The 19,668-nt window shown below is 41.8% G+C and overlaps 2 protein-coding genes across 6 annotated transcripts in view; both read right to left on the bottom strand.

The window, feature by feature from the left end:
• The window catches only part of LOC132680603 (phospholipid-transporting ATPase IB-like), a 222,975-nt gene extending 218,311 nt beyond the window's left edge, over positions 1-4,664 (bottom strand). For 4 of the 5 annotated variants that reach the window (XM_078445640.2, XM_078445698.2, XM_078445736.2 and 1 more), the window contains exon 1: positions 4,473-4,664. The gene's annotated coding sequence lies outside the window, so the exon portion shown is untranslated. The remainder of the gene's footprint in view (positions 1-4,472) is intronic. The other variant, XM_078445769.2, reaches the window with a different exon arrangement.
• Positions 4,665-11,444: 6,780 nt separating this feature from the next.
• RNF6 (ring finger protein 6) overlaps positions 11,445-19,668 on the bottom strand; it is a 33,553-nt gene continuing 25,329 nt past the window's right edge. Inside the window, exons 6-7 of the mRNA XM_060637503.3 lie at positions 14,805-14,923; positions 11,445-11,703 (exon numbers count right to left, since the gene is read on the bottom strand). Coding sequence (XP_060493486.2) covers positions 11,640-11,703; positions 14,805-14,923 — 183 coding nt within the window. The 3' untranslated portion in view covers positions 11,445-11,639. The remainder of the gene's footprint in view (positions 11,704-14,804; positions 14,924-19,668) is intronic.

The raw sequence follows: 19,668 nt of genomic DNA, 5'->3' as shown, positions 1-19,668 counted from the left end.
CAGAATCTCAGATGGAGCCCAGGTCTATGGACACCTTGATCTCGGACTTGCATCCTCCAGAGCTGTGAGAACACATTTCTGTTGTTTGAAGCCATCTGGTTTGTTGTGCTCCAAGAAACTGACACAAAACTTCAGGACACAACAGCTCTAAGGAACTGATATGAAGACAAACGTCCTGGAAGCAGTGTCTATACCGGCCAACCTTACTTCATCAACTCCCATGAGCCATTCAACTTAATGAAATTTGCCTGCCATCACTCCACGGAAACCGCTTGCAAAGATCACCAATGTCCTACTTGTCAGAAGCTCCGATAGAACTTTCTTAGAACCCATGTCGCTTCTTGGCAGCATCCTCTTCCTCTGCCCATCTCCTAAATATCAATGGTCAGCATAACTCTGTCCTGGTTCCCTTTCTTTCTCATTTGAAGCCCTCCTACTGCTAGAGCCCATCCATTCTTCAACACCCAGGTGATCATCATAACCATGAGAGAAGCCCAAAGTCAAATCACCCTAAATCTCTTCCAGCTTACATTTTCTATTAAGTCGAGAAATGGTTTCTACAATCTACCCTGCTGCCAGAAACTGAACATCCTTCAGCTTACTCTCTTACTCTCCACATATCTAACTTATAAACAATTTCCTCTTAAATACCTTCCCATTAGCCATTGCCAAAAGGCTACTGTAAGCCACTGTTCCTCTCCTGCACTGTTGCAAGACCCTCCTACCTCTAGTTATGTTCTATACTACGATGCTTCTTTCTTTCCAAAATACAAATACGATGCTACTCTGCTTAAAAACACTACTGCCCTTGGGGCACCTGGGCGGCTCAGCCGGTTGAGCGTCCGACTTTGGCCCAGGTCATGATCTTGCGGTTTGTGGGTTCGAGCCCCGTGTCGGGTTCTGTGCTGACAGCCCGGAGCCTGGAGCCTGCTTCAGATTCTGTGTCTCCCTCTCTCTCTGTCCCTCCCCTGCTCGTGCTCTGTCTCTCAATAATAAATAAATGTTTAAAAAAAGTTAAAAAACAAACAAACAACAACAAAACACTACTGCCCTCAAAATGGAGTCCAAGCTCCTTAACAAAAGTGTTCTATGACCTGACCCCTGGTTACTTACCTGATCTTGCCTCTCACCCTCCATGTTCCAATTAGATTACACATTGAACAACTTTCGGGTCCGTACACACTCTATTCACCTCCTTGCCTATAAACTGTGGCATGTGATACCTCACAGACCGTAATTCCCATAAGGACAAGAACCGTGTCTAATTCAACATTCTATCTCCAATGCCAGGCAGTGTGCCTGAAAACTGGCAGGTGTTCAACACTTGTTAAAAATGGGAACGTACTTGTATATGTTCCGCCTCAGAGCCTTCTCAGAAGCTGAAGTGGAAGGCCACCGGTCTGTTCAAACTCTACCTAGAAACATGGGAGAATTGCTGTTTCCTCTGCTCCCCAGACCCTGTCACCATGCCCCCTCTAAGGGCAAACCTTTACCACTGGCAGAAAGCAGACTTCTATCCTTCAAACAAGTAGTTCAAGAAGACATGCGGAACATTCCCGGTGGAATGGAGTTCCCACTGACCACAGCAGTGACCCTGAGAACAAACACACTGTTATAGTAGCTGTTCCTCACTCCATCACTGTCTCCTTATCCCCATCCCTCACTCACACTTTGTAAGGTGTTACCCAATGGTTCAGCAGTTGAATCTGCAAATACTTTGAAAAAAAAAAATCCACATTTGGAGCTCTGTTAAGATTTTCAGCTTAAAATAAATTCAGGGGCGCCTGGGTGGCTCAGTCGGTTGAGCGTTCAACTTAAGCTCAGGTCATGATCTCACAGCTCATGGGTTTGAGCCCCGCGTCGGGCTCTGTGCTGATGGCTCAGAGCTTGGAGCCTGCTTCGGATTCTGCATCTCCGTCTCTCTCTGTCCCTCCGCCACTCACACTCTGTCTCTCTCTCTCTCAAATATAAATAAGCATGTTAAAAAAATTAAATTCAAATGTTCAGAAACTTTAAAAATGCACTCCTGGGTAACTTGATTTAAATGAGAAAATAAATAAGAAATTATAAACTGTTTAGGATAATCATTAGCGAATGAAACGTCCTTGGTATCCAAACCTGTGGCTATAGCAATCTTTAGGTCTCGACAGTTCACCACTGTAAGTAGTGGGTAGAGAAATCTTTATTGATAGAGTAGGATCTGAGCTGGTTTTCCCAAAATAAATACATTATCAAAGCCCTTACCCCCAGAAATCCTCCTCACTGGTTTACTGGGGCCAGAGTAAGGACCTCCAACACTGAATCTAGGAAGAAGAATCTAGAGATTGTGTTGACATTTGATGGTCTGAAATTAAAATCATAATGACATCAATAAAGACTCTATGATGCATAATGATGCACCTTTCCACTGACTACATGTAAGAACTACTCAATAGTGATTAACAGTATGTACTTGGAAATAACACATCCCTGAGTCCAAATCCCAGCCCAGCCACTGATTTTGCAGCTTTGGGCAAGTTTTCTTAATTTTTTTCTGAAACCCAATTTCCTCATCTATATGCTGAAGATAAGCTATTGCTATGGGTTGTTACAAATATTAAGATTGAATATGTATAGCATTCAGCCCAGTTTCTGATGCATATACATTGATTAAATAATATTTATTGTTATTACATCTCATTTCATTTCTCCAGAAAGGTTAAGTAAATTGCCTAAAAAGGGAGCGCTAGAATTGGAGCCAGGCTCCTGAATCAGTCTTGACTTCATGGGTTTTTTTATACGTTATGATTTCTAAACCCAGTACAACACAAATTTGCTCACGATGCTAAACATATACAGCCAAGTTTTTTTCCTTTTGTTTCTTTTCACTTGGTTCACCTTATAACCACACACAGATTATGAAGCTTATCCAATTCTCACAATGCATGGAGAGCCAGAGCGAGCAATTAACTTTAACATCCTGGAGCCAACACTGACACTGATAGGCTAATGTTGACCTTGTGACCTTGATAGGCACATTATCTGTTTGTATTCCGATCCCTGACAAACAACACCAAACTGATTTTGGTTCCCGGCAAAACCTGGATAGATAGGCTGGAGCCACCCTACTCAAGGTCACTAACTCATTCTCTGTATCATCAAACACAAAGTCGAGAATTACACAGAGGGAAGATAGGACAAAACCAGTATCCATGAACTCCAGGTTGTATGGGTTCAGAGATTTATTAGTTCTCTGAATCAATGCTAAGTATCAGTTTCCTGTGGCTGCAGTAACAAATTATCACGAACCTGGTAGCTTAAAACACCAGAAATGTATTCTCCCACAGCTCTCGAGGCCAGAAATGCAAAATTAGTTGTAGTGAACCAAAAATCAAGGTGTCCACACAGCACCTTGCTCCCTCTGGAGGCTCTAAGGAAGAATCTGGTCCTTGTCCCTTCCAGCTTCTGATTGCCAACACTCCTTGGCTTGTGGCCATACCACTCCAATCTCTGCTTTTGTCTTCACATGGCCTTCTTCTCTTTTTCCTGTGTCCAATCTCCCTCTGCCTCCCTCTTAAAGGATTGTATTTAGGGCCCACGCATCTGATCCAGGACAACCCCTCCCATCTCAAGAGCCTTTTTGTTTTTTTTAATCACAGCTGCGAACTCTTTTCTAAATGAGGTAACTAACATTCACAGGTTCCAGGCATTAGGATGTGGCTATCTTAGGGAGTGGGGTGCATGTTTCAGCCTACCACAATGGGCTTGCACCTCCCAAAACGCAGCATCTAAGTAATCCATCAGTCTTGCTTCTAAGATGTAAAATGGGCCCGCCTAATCACAAATCTACATTCTTTCCCAAGATTTAACCGGAAACACCTGAAGACTCAAGCATGATCCCTAAAAGAGCTGAACTTTTGCTCCTACGGTTCTTCATGCAAGAGTGCTGGGTGTCTGGTGAGTTGCCCCTGTGCAACCATTTAATACTTGCCCGATGAGTCTTCTCGTACATACACCATTGACTGCCTTCGTTTCCTCTAGCACGGTAATTAGTGGAAAGAATACATTATAGGGAATATACAGCCTTAAGAAGAAATGTTTTTGCAATGCGTAGCTTAAAAAAACAAAAAAACAAAAAAACAGAGCAAATCTCATAAAGGGCCTCTGGGAAAGTAAAGCTGTCCCCTGTACAGCCTTCCAGAAGCTGACCCTCCAAATAGGGAGATAAAGCGGGAACACAAGCACCGACAACACAAGCTGCCACGGAACCAACGCAGGGCTCGCTTTTCCCAGTGGCCGGTGATGCGGAAAGCCATCCTCTCTGCTTCCCGCTCTTCCCCCAGCCCCGGCCACAAACAACCCCGTGAGAGAAGTGCTGGCACTCGCCCCGCTCACAGATGAAGTGGGTGCCAGGAGGCCAGGTCGTCAGCCAGTCACCGGACTTGAAGTGACCCAGCCGGCGCTGCCGTGTCCCCAGAGCGCCCAGCCACTACCTCTCTCGCGCCCGCGTTTCTCTGCAGAGGGCTCGCAGGGGGCCCCGGTGCGCTAGTTCGGACGAAGGGCGGGACAGGGATGTCGCGGGCGGCCGGGTCCGCAACCTGGCGTCGCACCACACGGCCGGCTCGGGGGACTGCGCCCAGCGCGCGCTCCAGCCGGACTCGGGGCCGCGCCCGCCACCGACGCACCCGCGGCTCGGCGGCCTTTGAGCCTCGGCTAGGAGGCCGCGCGCGCGCACGCGCACACGCTCACGCAAAGGCGCGCACGCGCACACCCGTCAAGGGCTAGACCCTGAACTGCCGGAGCTTTGGAGGTGGGCCTCCGGGGCCGCCGTTGTCCGCTCGGCCGGGCGACACCGACGGTCGCGCGTGTCTTAGCCCTATGCTCCCAAATGTGAGCCGCGCTCTGGGTGTGCTGACGCTCCGTCCTCGGATCACCGCTTGCAAACCGCAGAAGAGGGCGGAAGCGTCAGGTTTCTGTCCCCTGCGCCTTTTTTTCTCACCCGCCCACCGCCGACCGGACCTTCGCGCCGCCGACTTCTCCAGAGCTTCGCCCGGTCTGAGGTTCGGGGTGCGTGCTGTCTCTGCAGCCCGCCGAGCCACGGGCCTGAGGACAGCTTGTGCTGCACCATGGGCACCTCTGGCCCTGGCTGCAACGCGGGGGATCCCAGCCTTCGGACTGGAAACCTGGCAAGAAACAACACGACGGAAAAAAGATCTCGAAACTTAAGCCGGCTCAGAAAAGGTGGTTGTTTGGTGGTCATACGGGTCTAATAGTCTCGGGGATAGTGGAGTATGAGAGCTCTTGGGGTGTCCGGTGTAGCTGGTAAGAATGTCAGGCCGCGAACACTGTCTGGTGAACAAGAAATATCGAGCCTCTTAATATTCTGGATCTCAGTTAATTTCTGACTCCTCGGAACCACAGCCAGTCACCGTTTCCCGCTCCCATCGAATCGGCTGGTTACAAAATAAAAATTACCCCAGTCCTTCTTGGGGTTACTAGGGATTAGACCAAATTCTGACCTGGCGGGGAAATTCATGGTTTAGTTGCCTACCAAAAGACACATTGCCAGTAGGTGACAGGATTCACACCCAGTATTCCTGGACTCCAGAGGTTGTACTCTCAACCAAGATACTAGATCTCTTTCTGAGATGTTTAGCCTCAGCCCTGTTTGAAACCAGGTTGGATCACAGTGCTCTGAAGCATAAAGGACACGACCAGAAGTCAGAAGGTGACCTAAAACAAGACTCTATAGTTCTCTGATCTTCAGTTTCCTCTGGATGAAATGGGGTTAACGTCCAAGGTCCAGGAATTCTAGGGAGGGTAACTGTTCGTTTGAAGACCACCCTCCAGCTCATCCTAATGATGGCTCCTGGCCGACAGATTTTCAAGCATAGGTGCAGCAGCTCCAAGGTGAAGTGGCCTCATTGATGCAAAGCTAGATTCTATACCACTCAACTGGTACGCAAGGACAGGTGAGAAATGCTAATGGTGCAAAGGAGGCAAAGGAGGGAGCTACCCACTCCCTCCACTCCCTCTCCACCTCCCCTCAAACACACATAGACAACGTAACTGTGCCACATGGGAAGAGAGGCTGACTCTTGAGACAATGAGTCTAGTCAAAATGCTACTGATCATTTCAGAGAGAACCCTCACATCATATATGATTGAGTACCAGCTCCTCCTGGAATTAGCAGCAGTCCAGCTGAATTTACATTTCACTTTCCAAAACAAATGTAACCAGAAGAAGAAGAAGAAGAAGAAGAAGAAGAAGAAGAAGAAGAAGAAGAAAGAGCAAGACCTTACAGGCACTGCTTAGGCACATTCACTGACTTCCTTGAAGCTAGAGGCCAGTGACACACAAAAGTGTAGACGTGGGCAAGTTTTAAGTGAAATCTGTAGCTATTCTCTCCCTCTCTGTGGGGGCCTTAGTTGGCAAGTCAGAACAGATTCCTGAAGAGGGTTCTGGTTGTGTGAAAACTGATTTGCAGACAAAGGCTTGCACTCCCCTGAGGTAAGAGGGAGTTTTCTTAAATTTAAGATATAATCAAAATGGTTCCTATTGTAACAGACCCTTGGATGCAAATGAACAGCTTTGCTCAGTCACTCAAATGGCAGGCTCATTTAGGCATAAAATCAATCGCTGTGTTATTTATGTATATGTTCATGTGAAATTTTACATTTCATTCCAAATAGGAAAGAGATTTTTAAGTGCTTCAGTTTGTACATTTTCACCTAAAATCCAAAGTATGCAGAAGGGAAATTCCATTTAAAGGCAATTTGAATGAATGGATGGATGGATGGATGGATGAATGCAGTTGCCCCAATCTTATAGAAACCCTGCCTCTTTTCACTTCTGGGCCCTTTTATAGGCTGCAGGGAATAGGAATTCACCTAGCCTATCCCCCAGAACTCTTGGGTAATGGAAATTTAGGCTGAGTTCTAGACAGATCATGTTGACCCATTCTGATCTTTCAACTGACTGGAGATAGGGATTTCACAGTCTACTCCATAAACCACCTCCGTGTTTAATAACCCTCATCTTTGGAATTGTTTTCCTGGTTCTAATCCAGTCCCTCCTCCAACAATTTAGCATTACGGAACCTTAGATCTAGAAAATAACCTTAAAGGCTGTTGTATTAGTTTTCCAACAAATTTAATGGATTAAAACACACAAATTTATTATTTTCCAGTTCTGTACATTAGAATTCCAACAGAAGTCAAAAACTCAACACAAGTCATAAAAGTCAAAGTGATAGCAGGGATGCGTTCCTTTTTGGAGGCTATGTATGGAGGCAGGGTGCTCTTTTCTTGCCTCTTCTACCTTTTAGAAGGTATTCCTTGCTTTATAGCCCCCTTCCTCTTTCTTCAAAGCCAGGAATGTTGTGCCTCTCTGCCTGTTATTCACATCATCCTTTGACTGTGACGTCAGCCAGGAAACATTGTCTGGTTTTAAGGACATGTGATTAGATTGTTCCCTCTATAATTCAGAATAATCTCCCCATTCAAGGTCCTTACCTTCTTCACATGTATAAAATGCCTTCTGCCATGTAAGATAACACTCAAAGGTTCTATGAATTAGGACATAGACATTGTTGGGGGTCATTATTCTACTTACCACAGTCATCACTTCTAATTCTTTTCTATAAGAAGGAATTCCCTGATGGATGCTCCTCTAATCTGAATACTTCCACAGATGGGTAGGTTATTACTTCACCAGGCTGCAAAGGGTAATAATGTTGACCAACCCTAAATGTCAGAATATTCTTATGTTCAGTCCTTGTAGTTCCCATGCATAGTTGTCTTAAGAAGCACAGGAGAAAACCTAAACCAGTATCCCCACTTATACAATCCACCATATGAAGTTCTTAAAATAAGAGAAGACAGCCAGAAGTTTTCCCTTTTATTCATTAGTTGAACAAATTGGATACCTATTGTATGTGGGTGCTGTTCTAGGCACCCACAGTGATTAATCAGCCAGCCAAAGTCTCCAATCACATAATGCATTTCTTCTAGTAAAGGAAACAGATGGATAATCCAATAGACAACCTTAGCATCACCTTGAATACCACCCAAGGGTATCAAAATAATTTTTGAAAGAATTTGATATATATTAAAAAACATCATCTGTTTAGCCGACCTGATACTCTATATGGAAAACCCAAAAGATTCCACCAAAAAAACTGCTAGAACTGATCCATGAATTCAGCAAAGTCACAGGATATAAAATCAATGCACAGAAATAGGTTGCATTCCTATACACCAACAATGAAGCAACAGAGAATCAAGGAATTGACCCCATTTACAATTGCACCAAAAAACATAAAATACCTAGGAATAAACCTAACCAAAGAGGTGAAAAATCTATACACTGAAAACTATAGAAAGCTTATGAAAGAACTTGAAGAAGACACCACACAAAAAGGAAAATATTCCATGCTGATGGATTGGAAGAACAAATATTGTTAAAATGCCAATACTGCTCAAAGCAATCTACATATCAATGCAATCCCTATCAAAATATCACCAGCATTCTTCACAGAGCTAGAACAATCCTAAAATTTGTACAAAACTAGAAAAGACCCCAAATAGCCAAAGCAATCCTGAAAAAGAAAACCAAAGCAGGAGGCATCACAATCCCAGACTTCAAGCTGTATTACAAAGCTGTAATCATCAAGACAGTATGGTACTGGCACAAAAACAGACAGGCAGATCAATGAAACAGAATAGAGAACTCAGAAATAGACCCACAAATGTATGGTCAACTAATCTTTGACAAAGAGTAGGAAAGAATACCCAATGGAATAAAAACAGTCTCTTCAGCAAATGGTGCTGGGAAAACTGGACAGTGACAGGCATAAAAATGAACCTGGACCACTTTCTTAACACCATACACAAAAATAAACTCAAAATGGATGAAAGACCTAAATGTAAGACAGGAAGTTATCAAAATCCTAGGGGAGAAAGCTGGCAAAAACCTCTTTGACCTTGGCCACAGCAACTTCTTACTCAACACGTCTCTGGAGGCAAAGGAAACAAAAGCAAAAATGAACTTTGGGACATCATCAAAATAAGAAGCTTCTGCACAGCAAAAGAAACAATCAGCAAAACTAAAAAGCAACCGATGGAATGGGAGAAGATATTTGCAAATGACATATCAGATAAAGGGTTGGTATCCAAAATCTATAAAGAACTTTTCAAGCTCAACACCCCAAAAACAAATAATACAATGAAGAAATGGGCAAAAGACATGAATAGACACTTTTCCAAAGAAGACGTCCAGATGGTTAACAGACACATGAAGAAATGCTCAACATTATTCATCATCAGGGAAATACAAATTAAAACCACAGTGAGATACCACCTCATTCCAGTCAGAATGGCTAAAATTAACAACTCCAGCAACAACAGATGTTGGCAAGGATGTGGAGAAAGAGGATCTCTTTTGCACTGCTGGTGGGAATGCAAACTGGTGTAGCCACTCTGGAAAACAGTATGGAGGTCCTTCAGAAAGTTAAAAATAGGACTACTTTATGACCCAGCGATTGCACCACTAGGTATTTATCCAAGGGATACAGGTGCGCCGATTCATAGGGTCACATGCACCCCAATGTTGATAGCAGCACTATTGACAACAGCCGAAATAGGGAAAGAGCCCAAATGTCCATCGACAGATGAATGGATAAAGAAGATGTGGCATATATATAATGAAGTATTACTCGGCAATCAAAAGGCATGAAATCTTACCACTTGCAACTATGTGGATGGAATTAGAGGATATTAATTAACATCCTCTAATATAAAATTAGTCATCATATAAAATAATGAGTAATTTTCCATTAGCAAAATTTGTTAGAGAAAGACAAATGTATGATGTCACTCATGTAGAATCTAAGATGCAAAACGGATGAACATAAGGGAAGGGAAGCAAAAAGAATATAAAAACAAGGAGGGGGGCAAAACATAAGAGACTCTTAAATACAGAGAACAAACTGAGGATTGCTGGAGGGGTTGTGCGTGGGGGGATGGGCTAAATGGGTAAGGGGCATTAAGGAAGACACTTGTTGAGATGAGCACTGGGTGTTATACATAGGGGCTGAATCACTGGAATCTGCCCCTGAAATCATTACTGTACTATATGCTAACTAACTTGGATGTAAATTAAAAAATAAATAAATAAAAATTTTTTAAAAAATAAATAATATTGTGTTCATTAAAAAAAGTTTTAATATGGCTAATTAACATGAAATATGAAAAATGTAAACTCTCAGTGATCCTAACAGTAAGCGGCTAAAAACAACAACAAAAAACAATGTCCACAGCCATACAAAACAATTCGTTAGTAACCATTCCAGGTACTGAGATATCAAGTCCTTTGTCTGAAAGCAGGCAACTAAAAAAAAAAAGAATCAAACATTTATTCTAGTTTTTGTGTACAAATACAGCAGCCCTAGTTGATTAAAGAAAATGTTTTACACAAAATGTGGAAAATATTAAACTTAATTAGAATGTCGGCTTTTTACAACATGTAATGAATGATCTCACTCAAGCACAGGTCATCAATGAAGGAAACCATTAGATGAAAGTGTGATGGGAACTTCATGGTGGAAAGATCGGCTGTTACCACCTGATCCATCAAGCCATAACTGTGATTAATCGTGCTTCCAAAGATGGCCCCAATGACATCGCCCATCCCTTTTCCTAATGTGACCTGCGACCACCCCATCAAGAGCTAGAGTCTCTTCCCAGTCATTTTGATTTAGACTGGTCTTATGGCTTGTTCTGACCAATGGAATGAGGTGGAAGTCATGCTAAGTGTCTTCCAAGGCTGGGCCTTCAGAGACCTGCAACTTCTGGCTTTATCACTTCGAACACACCCTCTTCAAAGCCAGTTGTCTCATAAGACAACCCAGAGACCATTGTGCCATAAGGAAGCCCAAACTAGCTATGTGAAAAGAGAGGCTACATGGATGAAAGCTGACGAGCCAGACATGAAACCTTGTTGCACATACGACCCCAGCGCAGCCACGAGCTGAATGCTGTAGAATGAATGATCCCAGCCAATGTTGTATGGATGATCAGGAAAAACTGCCCAGCCAAGCCCTGCCCAAACCATTATATGTGGAATTGTAAGCAAATAAAAGGGTTATTGTTTTAAGCCAAAAAAAAAAAAAAAAAAAAGAAAAAAGAAAAAAAACAAAACAAAACAACAACAACAACAACAACAAAAACTGTCTAGCAATTATGGTGGGGCAGGTAAAACTGGTTAGACCTTTATACATGTATTTTATATTTTAGAATTGTTTACATGTTTAATAATGGAAGAACACCAAAAGCTTTACAGAGACACAGTCCTCTGAAGGTCTCACTCTAGCCCTGAGGGAGAAATAGTTGTAAGTGAAGCAGAACCGTTTCAATTAGAGTAATCAAAGATGGCTTCCTGGAAAAAAGTAGAGCCTTCCAAGATGACCTTCCAAGATTTTAATAAGCAAAGACTAGGCAGGGGACATTCTGTAGATTCCTACTGACACCATGGAGCCAGATGAGAGGGAGAATTGGGGCAGATAAGCCTTTTAGTCTGGGCATATGGCTGAAGATAGGGTGTAATCTGGATGTTTTATTCTAGTGGTTAAATAGAAGTCTTCTTAAAGGCACAGAGAAGACTAGGAATTCAGTGGCAGTGGAATAGCACACCTCTGGCATCTCCTCATACTACCTGCGAACATTCTGTAAAGCAAGAAAGAACCAAAAGTCAGACATAGAGGATAAGCAAGGCACTTGGAAAGTTGGACTCCCCAGTCCAAAGATATTTTCTCACATAATCAGTGGCACATTGGAATGGGGAATTCTGACTCTGTAATGCCCAAAAGGAAGGTTAACTCAAGCCAACAGATGGTCTCTTCAGAAATAACATGAAGGTGGGACACTGGGGTGGCTCAGTCGGTCGAGCACACAACTCTTGATGTCTGCTCAGGTCATGATCTCAAGGTTCATGAGTTCAAGCCCCACATCAGGCTCAACACCAACAGTGCAGAGCCTGCTTGGGATTCTCTCTCTCTGCGCCTCTCTCTGCGCCTCTCTCCCCGGCTCTCATTCCCCAGCGCGCGCGCTCTCTCTCTCTCTCTCAAAATAAATAAATATATAACTTTAAAAAAAGACGTTCATTGGACTGAGTTATCTGATGACAACTTCTCCATTGTTGGGAAAGTGATGCATTTTGTAATTGACATTTGAGGTCTCTCCTTCAGTTTGGCTTTCTTCTTAGAATGCTTTGTTGCCAAATGATTAAGTTTGTATATTTATTTTAGGCATGTTTGCCTTTAAGATTCAGAAGGATTCGGACTTTTGTTTGGCTACAGATTAACGTCAGTCATAGGTCTGAAGACCTTCTGAATGATTGCTGGAAGTGTTTCTGGCATTGTTTTGTATCCTGTGATGATAATCTTGCTCTCAGTGTTTCCTGTTTTTAAATTCTGTTGGGTCCCTAAGGGGTATGCTCACTTGAAATTCCAAATCCCAATATAAGTGAGCAGGGTCTAAAATGAGAACAAAAAGATAGTGTAGTGCTAGCATCTGACATAGCAGTCATAGCAGTATAACATTGGTGTCTTATTCTTTCTTGGTTCTCTGCAAAGTTCTGGAAAACTCTGATCACTCCCTTCTGTTACTATGTCTATCACGCCAGGGAACTTGGGCACAATGAGTAGCAAAGACCAGTGGTTCCCATTCCTGTGGGGAAAAGTGTAATCGTGCTGGGGCAACCACCTAGGACTCGGTTTCTTTCCTTATTTGTACAGAGGTTTGGCTGTTTAAAGATGTAACATGATTGAGACAATTTGAGTGAACCAAGCCCTGCTCACTTAATGTCTACAAATACCACGGAAAATATTCCAAATGTCAAAGTGTACTCTCATAGAGAAAGTTGTTTCTTGGAGGCAGCTCCAAAGTTGACAGGTCTAAGATATGACCTCTACAATGTCACATCCTTACTGACATTGTAGCTTTACACAGTGGGTGGGAGCTGAGAAAACTTGTTTGCAAGCATATGTGAGATACTCCAAGGAGTTTCATAGAAAGAAGCAAAAACCTTCTTTGAGAAGAGCTGGAGATCATGCTAGTCAAAGTGAGGGCTGTAAAAAATGGTTTACTACTGTTAATTTTATCTGATCTGTCATTGTTCACTACTTCTCTTACCCAAAAGATGTCATGGCTGGTGGATTCATGGGTTCTTCTTCATCAACATCATCATCATCATCATCACCACCAACATTTTAATTCATTGTTCATTTAGTATGAAACAGAAAAATCCAAAACTCCAAAGGATTTTCATATGGTCATATGAAAGGTCAGAGAACTAGAGTGAAGATCTACGAATTCCTTTTCTGAGAATACAGAATCATTATCCAGCTCCAGTGTTCATGAGGCCAAGCTTCATTAAAGTATGCCATAAAGCTACAGTATTAAAAAGCTGGTAGCGGGGCACCTGGGTGGCTCAGTCGGTGAAGCATCTGACTTTGGCTCAGGTCATGATCTCGGGGTCTGTGGGTCCAAGCCCAGAATCGGGCTCTGCTGACAGCTCAAAGCCTGAAGCCTGCTTTGGATTCTGTGTCTCCCTCTCTCTCTGTCCCTCCCCCACTTGTGCTGTCTCTCTCACTCTCAAAAATAAATAAACATAAAAATTTTTTAAAAAGCTGGTAGAGAAATATATAATGTTCTGTGGAACATTACGCTCTATTTAGACCTCTCTTTCAAGTAGGGGGGAGGAGGTGGTGTATTGGGTATATTATTAAATGCGTTATGTTAAATAATTGGCCCTGTTCAGGGGAAATGGTTAAGGTATATTCTTATCTCCAACCATTCATAAAAATTAATTCCAGATGGATTAAATATGTAAATACATCCATTCACTAAATAAATATGCATTAAGACATTACCATGTTCAAGGAGGTAGTAAGTCGGACAAGAATCTCAGTTCTCATGGAGGCTACATTCTAGTGCAGAGTGACAGACAGTAAGCACTTTAGTAGGGATATGTATTATGGAGAAAAACAAAGAAAGCAATGGGAATAGAGAATGGGAGTTTGCAGTTTCAAATAGGATGCTTAGGGACGGCAACACTACAAAGATGACATCTGGGTAAAGACTTAAGTAAGGTGAAAAAGTTGCCATGCGGTATTGGAAGGGGGATGTTCCAGGCAGAGGTAGCATTTAATAGAAAGCCCTAAAATGGGAGTACACTTGTTTCAGAAATAGCAAGGAGTGGCTGATGTGACTGAGCACAGGAGAGAATAATGGGAAATGAGGCCAGAGCGGTAGCCAGAGATAGAAAGTTGATAGCCATTATAAGAACCTTGGCCTTTTCAAGTCAGATAGGAAGTAGCATGGTCTGATTTTAATTTTAATGGAGTCTATTTTTTTGTTTTGAAAACAGAGTTAATGGAGGCAAAGTCAGGGGCAGGGAGACGTGTTAGGAGGCTATTGAAGTCCTCCAGCTGAAAAGAGAGCAATGGCTGGGACCAGGATGGTAGTAGTGAAGGCAGTGAGAAAGGGCTGTTCCTGAATATACGGAAGGCAGAGCCAAAAGGATTTGCTGATGGGTCGGATGTGCAGTCCGAAGAAAAAGAGGAGTCAAGGACGATAAGGCAGGTAACCCCCAGGCACTACTGCCTCCTGGTAACCGGGGCCTTTTGTAATCCCCTCCTCTTGAGTGTGGGCTGGACCCAGCGTCTGCTTCTAACCAATAGAAGGCGACGAAGATGATGGGATGTCGCCTCCATGAGTAGGTTACATAATAATGTGACTTCTGTCTTATTAGCCGACTCTCTCACCTTCTCAGCCTGCATGCTTTCATGAAACAAGTTGCCATGTTGGGCAGGCCATGTGGCAAGGGACTGAGGGCGGCCTCTGGCCAATAGCCAGCTGGGAATGGAGGCCCCGAGTCCCACAGCTATAAAGAGAAATACTGTCAGGTTTTATTTCTTTAGGGAAAAAATGCATAAACAAAGTTTTAAAAAATTCATCCAGAAATGGGAATCTATAACACATATAATCAACAAAGTAGTAATATCAGTAGGACATATTTGCAGTATTACATTTTAATATTTTAACTTCATAATACATCTAAAGTAATAAGAAAAATATTATAACCCAATAAATACAAACTCAATGAATACATGCAAATGCGTAACAATACAAGCAGGCAATCCACAGGGAGAAAATATGACCTATAAATACATTAAAAGATGCTTAGCCTCACTAATTTAAAAAAAATGCTAATTCAAACAAAAAAAATACCATTTTTTCCTGCTTACAACTCTATAAAGTAGGTACAGGCATACCTCCTTTTATTGCACTTTGTAGATATTACATCTATAAATTGAAGGTTTGTGGCAATCCTGCATCAAGTAAGTATGTCAGCATCATTTTTTCCAGCAGCATTTGCATGTTTTGTCTCTATGTCACATTTTGGTAATTCTTGCAATATTTCAAACTTTTTCATTAATTATGTTTGTTATAATAATCTGTGATCAGTGATTACAACTCACTGAAAGATGATGGTTACCAGTTTTTAGCAATAAGGTATTTTTAATTAAGGTATGTACATTATTTTTTTAGACATAATGCACCGTGAAACAAACAAACAAAAAAATCATTTGACTCATTGCAATATTACTCTGATTGCAAAATTAGCTTTATTGTAGTGGTCTGGAACTGAACCCACAATATCTCCCTCTGAGATATGCCTGTACTAATATCATCCCCATTTTACAGATGAAGAAACTGAGGCACCAAGAGGCTAAGTAACTTGCTCAAGGTCACACAGTTAATCAGTTGCAGAACCAGAATTTGAAACCGTATGTCTGTCTCCAGAGCTAATAGTCCTAACCACCATACTATTGTGGGGTGTTAGGCAAGCCCCCATCATCTCCCCTCACACACACACACACACACACACACACACACACACACATTCATATACGGGACCATCTTTTGTAATTTCTTTAAAGATGACTTTATTATTTATTTGAATCTAATTTTCCTTGGACATGTTACATGATTTATTCTTTTAGGTCACATCCAGAGAAGGTAAACCCAGAATCCTGTGGGGGAAAACACCAAACAGACTGACATACATATAACGGGAGACCCAGAAGAAGAAGAGAATTAGAATGCAGCATAAAAAATATTTAAAGATTTAATAAAATTTTTCCAAAATTTTATTAAAGTTCATAGATCCAAGAATTTCCCTGAACTCCAAACAAAATAAATTCAAACAAAACTACCTAGGTACATTGTAGTCAAACTGCTGGCAATCAAAGATAGAGAAAATGTGTTGAAAGAAGCAAAAGAAAGAAGATATCACAAACATACATTTTTTTCTCATCAGAAACAACGTAGGACCAGAAGTCAAAGGCAGGGAATCTCTAAAGTGCTGAAAGGGAAATGTTATCAATCCAGAATGTTATATACAGAGGAAACATACTTCAGAAATAGAGGAGAAATAAAATATTTTCAGACAACTAAATGTAGTGGGGATCCTAGATAGTGTTAAAAGGCAAGAAAAAAAAGGCATAGATATCAAAAAGAAAAACTTTATTTACGTATGACATCATTGGTACACAGAATACAATTAAGAATCTTTTTAAAAGCTACTAGACTAAGTGAGTTTAGCAAAATCAGAGAATATAAGTTCAAAATACAAAAATCAACTATATTTCTTTCTTTTAATGTTTATTTTTGAGAGAGAGCATGAATGAGGGAAGGGCGGAGAGAGAGGAAGACCCAGAACCTGAAGCAGGCTCCAGGCTCTGAGCTGTCAAAACAGAGCCCGACACGGGGCTCAAACTTGGGAATGGCGAGATCGTGACCTGAGCTGAAGCCGGACACTTAACCGACTGAGCCACCCAGGCTCCCTGGAATCAACTGTATTTCTATATGCTAGTAATGAAGAGCTGGCAATAAAAATTGTACAAAAATAACATTTACAATAACTTCAAACAACCTGGAAAACGTAGGCATAAATTTAACAAGATATACAAAATACACCAAAAAAAAAAAAAAATACAGATCATTGCCAAAGTTAAAGAAAACCTAAACATATGGAGATGTGTACAATATCGACAGCTTGGAAGATTCAATATTTAAGATGTCATTTCTCCCCAAATTGATCTATAGATTCGGTGCATTCCCAACCCAAATGCCAACATTCTTAGGGTTTTTTTTTTTGCGGGGGGGGGGGGGTTGTTTTTAAATTTTTATTTAAGTAATCTCTACACCCAGCGTAAGGCTTGAACTCACAACCCGGAGATCAAGTGTCAGATGCTCTTCTGACTGAGCCAGCCAGGAACATCACTCCCCGGCATTCTTTTACTTAGAAATTAACAAGCAGATTATAAAATTTCTAGGAAGACACAGAGGAGCTAAAATAGTCAAAGAGTGTGGAATGTCATAAGAATAGTTATATAGAACAATGCAGGAGAATAGGAAACTTAGCAATAGACCCCCACATGCACATACTCAACTGATGTTCACCCACCACAGAGCTCGGTGGAGAGGATAGTCTTTTCAACACATGCTACTGGAACGAGTATCCATATTCAAAACCAAACAAAAACAAATTAATCTGGATTCTTACCTTCCACCACACCAAAAAACAAGCCAAAAATGGATCACAGATTTAAACGTAACAGCTAAAGAAGACAAAGGAAGAGGAGGGGGTGGGGGAAGGAAGATGAATTACAGGAGGAGGAGGAGGAAAGAAATCTGTGATCTTGCATTAGGCAAAGACTCTCAGGGAAGACACAAAAAGCATGAATGACAAAAGACAAACACTGATAATTTGGACTTCATCAAAACTAAAACCATTCTCCTTCAAAGATGCCATTAAGGGGGCACTCACTTTCGAAAGTCCCCTCTCTGTAAAAAGAGTTTTCTTACTATTCTTCCTCTCTAATCTTATGCTCTAATAAACTTTTGCCTGCTGCTCAAAAACAAACAAACAAACAAACAAAAAACAACAACCTACCATTAAGAAAATGAAAAGGCAAGTTAAACACTTGGAAGGGAAAACATCTATAATGTGTATATATCTATATATAGTGTGTATGTATATCTATACATATATAGTATAGATAACTACATAGATATACTTACATAGATAGATATGGATCACAAATGACTGATATTCATTATACATGGAGAGCTCTTACAACTCAATAATAACAAGATAAACCAATGGGGGCAGTGGAGATTATATATAATTACATAGGTAATTATAGATAGATAGATAGATAGATAGATAGATAGGACTAAAGAAGATGTATAAAGAGACAACAAGTACGGGAAAAGATCGTCAACATCATTCATCATCATGGAAACTCAAATCAAAACTACCCTGAGGTACCATTTCACATCCACACCACTGGCTAAAATCAAAGAGCCTGACAGCAGTGGGTTGGGGAGAACGCAGAGCAACTGGGACTCTCATACGAGGCTGGCTTCCCGGGCACCAGGCTCAGAAGAGCTCCACACCTGAAGAGCTCCACTCCGCTGTCACTGTCCTGAAGTTCTTGATAATAATTGTACCTTCGAGCGAGTGTTCTGTAAGTGAAGTCCAATGAAACAATGGAAAAATGCATGTGAGCAGAGCAGATACTCCTAATACACCTGTTTGTTCCTTGATGCTTCCTTCACACCTGGTGTTTGCAGTGTCCCATGAGCACAGACTTCTGATGGACACAATGCATGGGAGTTCAGCAAGACTCAAAGCAAATAAAAAAGAATCATGTTGTTCCTCAGAAAATTAAAAATAGGATTGTCATATGATCCAACAATCCCATTTCTGAGCTTATACCCAGAATGAAATGAAAGCAGAGCCTTTGCAGCCCCATGTTCATAGCAGCAGTGTTTGCGATAGCTAAAATATGGAAGAAACTCAAGCATCAGCGGATGAAGGGATAAACAAAATGTGGCATGTATATACAATGGAATATTATTTGGACAGTACAACATAGATGAATCTTGAAGACATTATGCTAAGTGAAATAGCCAGTTGCAAAAGGACTTTAAAATGCTGTTAAAAAAAATACTGTATGATCCCACTCATTTGAAGTACATAATACAGCTAAATTCACAGAGACAGAGGGGTGCCTGGGTGGCTCAGTTGGTTCAGTGTCAGACTTTAGCTCAGGTCACCGTTTGTGAGTTCGAGCCCCACCTCAGGCTCTTTGTGGATGGCTCTCGGAGCCTGGAGCCTGCTTCCAATTCTGTGTCTCCCTCTCTCTCTGCCCCTCCCCGGCTCATGCCCTGTCTCCCTCTCTCTCAAAAATAAATGAACGTTAAAAAAAAAATTCATAGAGACAGAAAGCAGAATGGAGGTTGCCCAGGGGGCTGGGGGGAGGGGAAACGGAGAGTTGGTGTTTAATAAGGATAGAGTTTCAGTTTTGCAAGATGAAAAGAGTTCTGTGGGTGATGGTTGCACAATGGTTTAAGTGCACTTAGTGCCACTGAATGTACACTTAAAAATGGTTGATGATTACATGTATTTTACCACAGTTTTTAAAAAAGTAATTATGTTATATCTATGACTGAGGAAGGGGGGCGGGCAAGCACTGACAGCCATAGAATGTAATAGAGTTGCCGGACAAAATGCAGTCTGTCCCGTGCAATATTTGGGATGTACTTGTACTAAAG

The sequence above is a fragment of the Panthera onca genome, chromosome A1 (genome assembly GCF_046562875.1).
Source record: "Panthera onca isolate mPanOnc1 chromosome A1, mPanOnc1 haplotype 2, whole genome shotgun sequence".
In the NCBI taxonomy this organism is placed as follows: Eukaryota; Metazoa; Chordata; class Mammalia; order Carnivora; family Felidae; genus Panthera; species Panthera onca.
The sequence above is the reverse complement of the archived record's forward strand: the minus strand, read 5'-3'. Positions and strand labels throughout refer to the sequence as shown.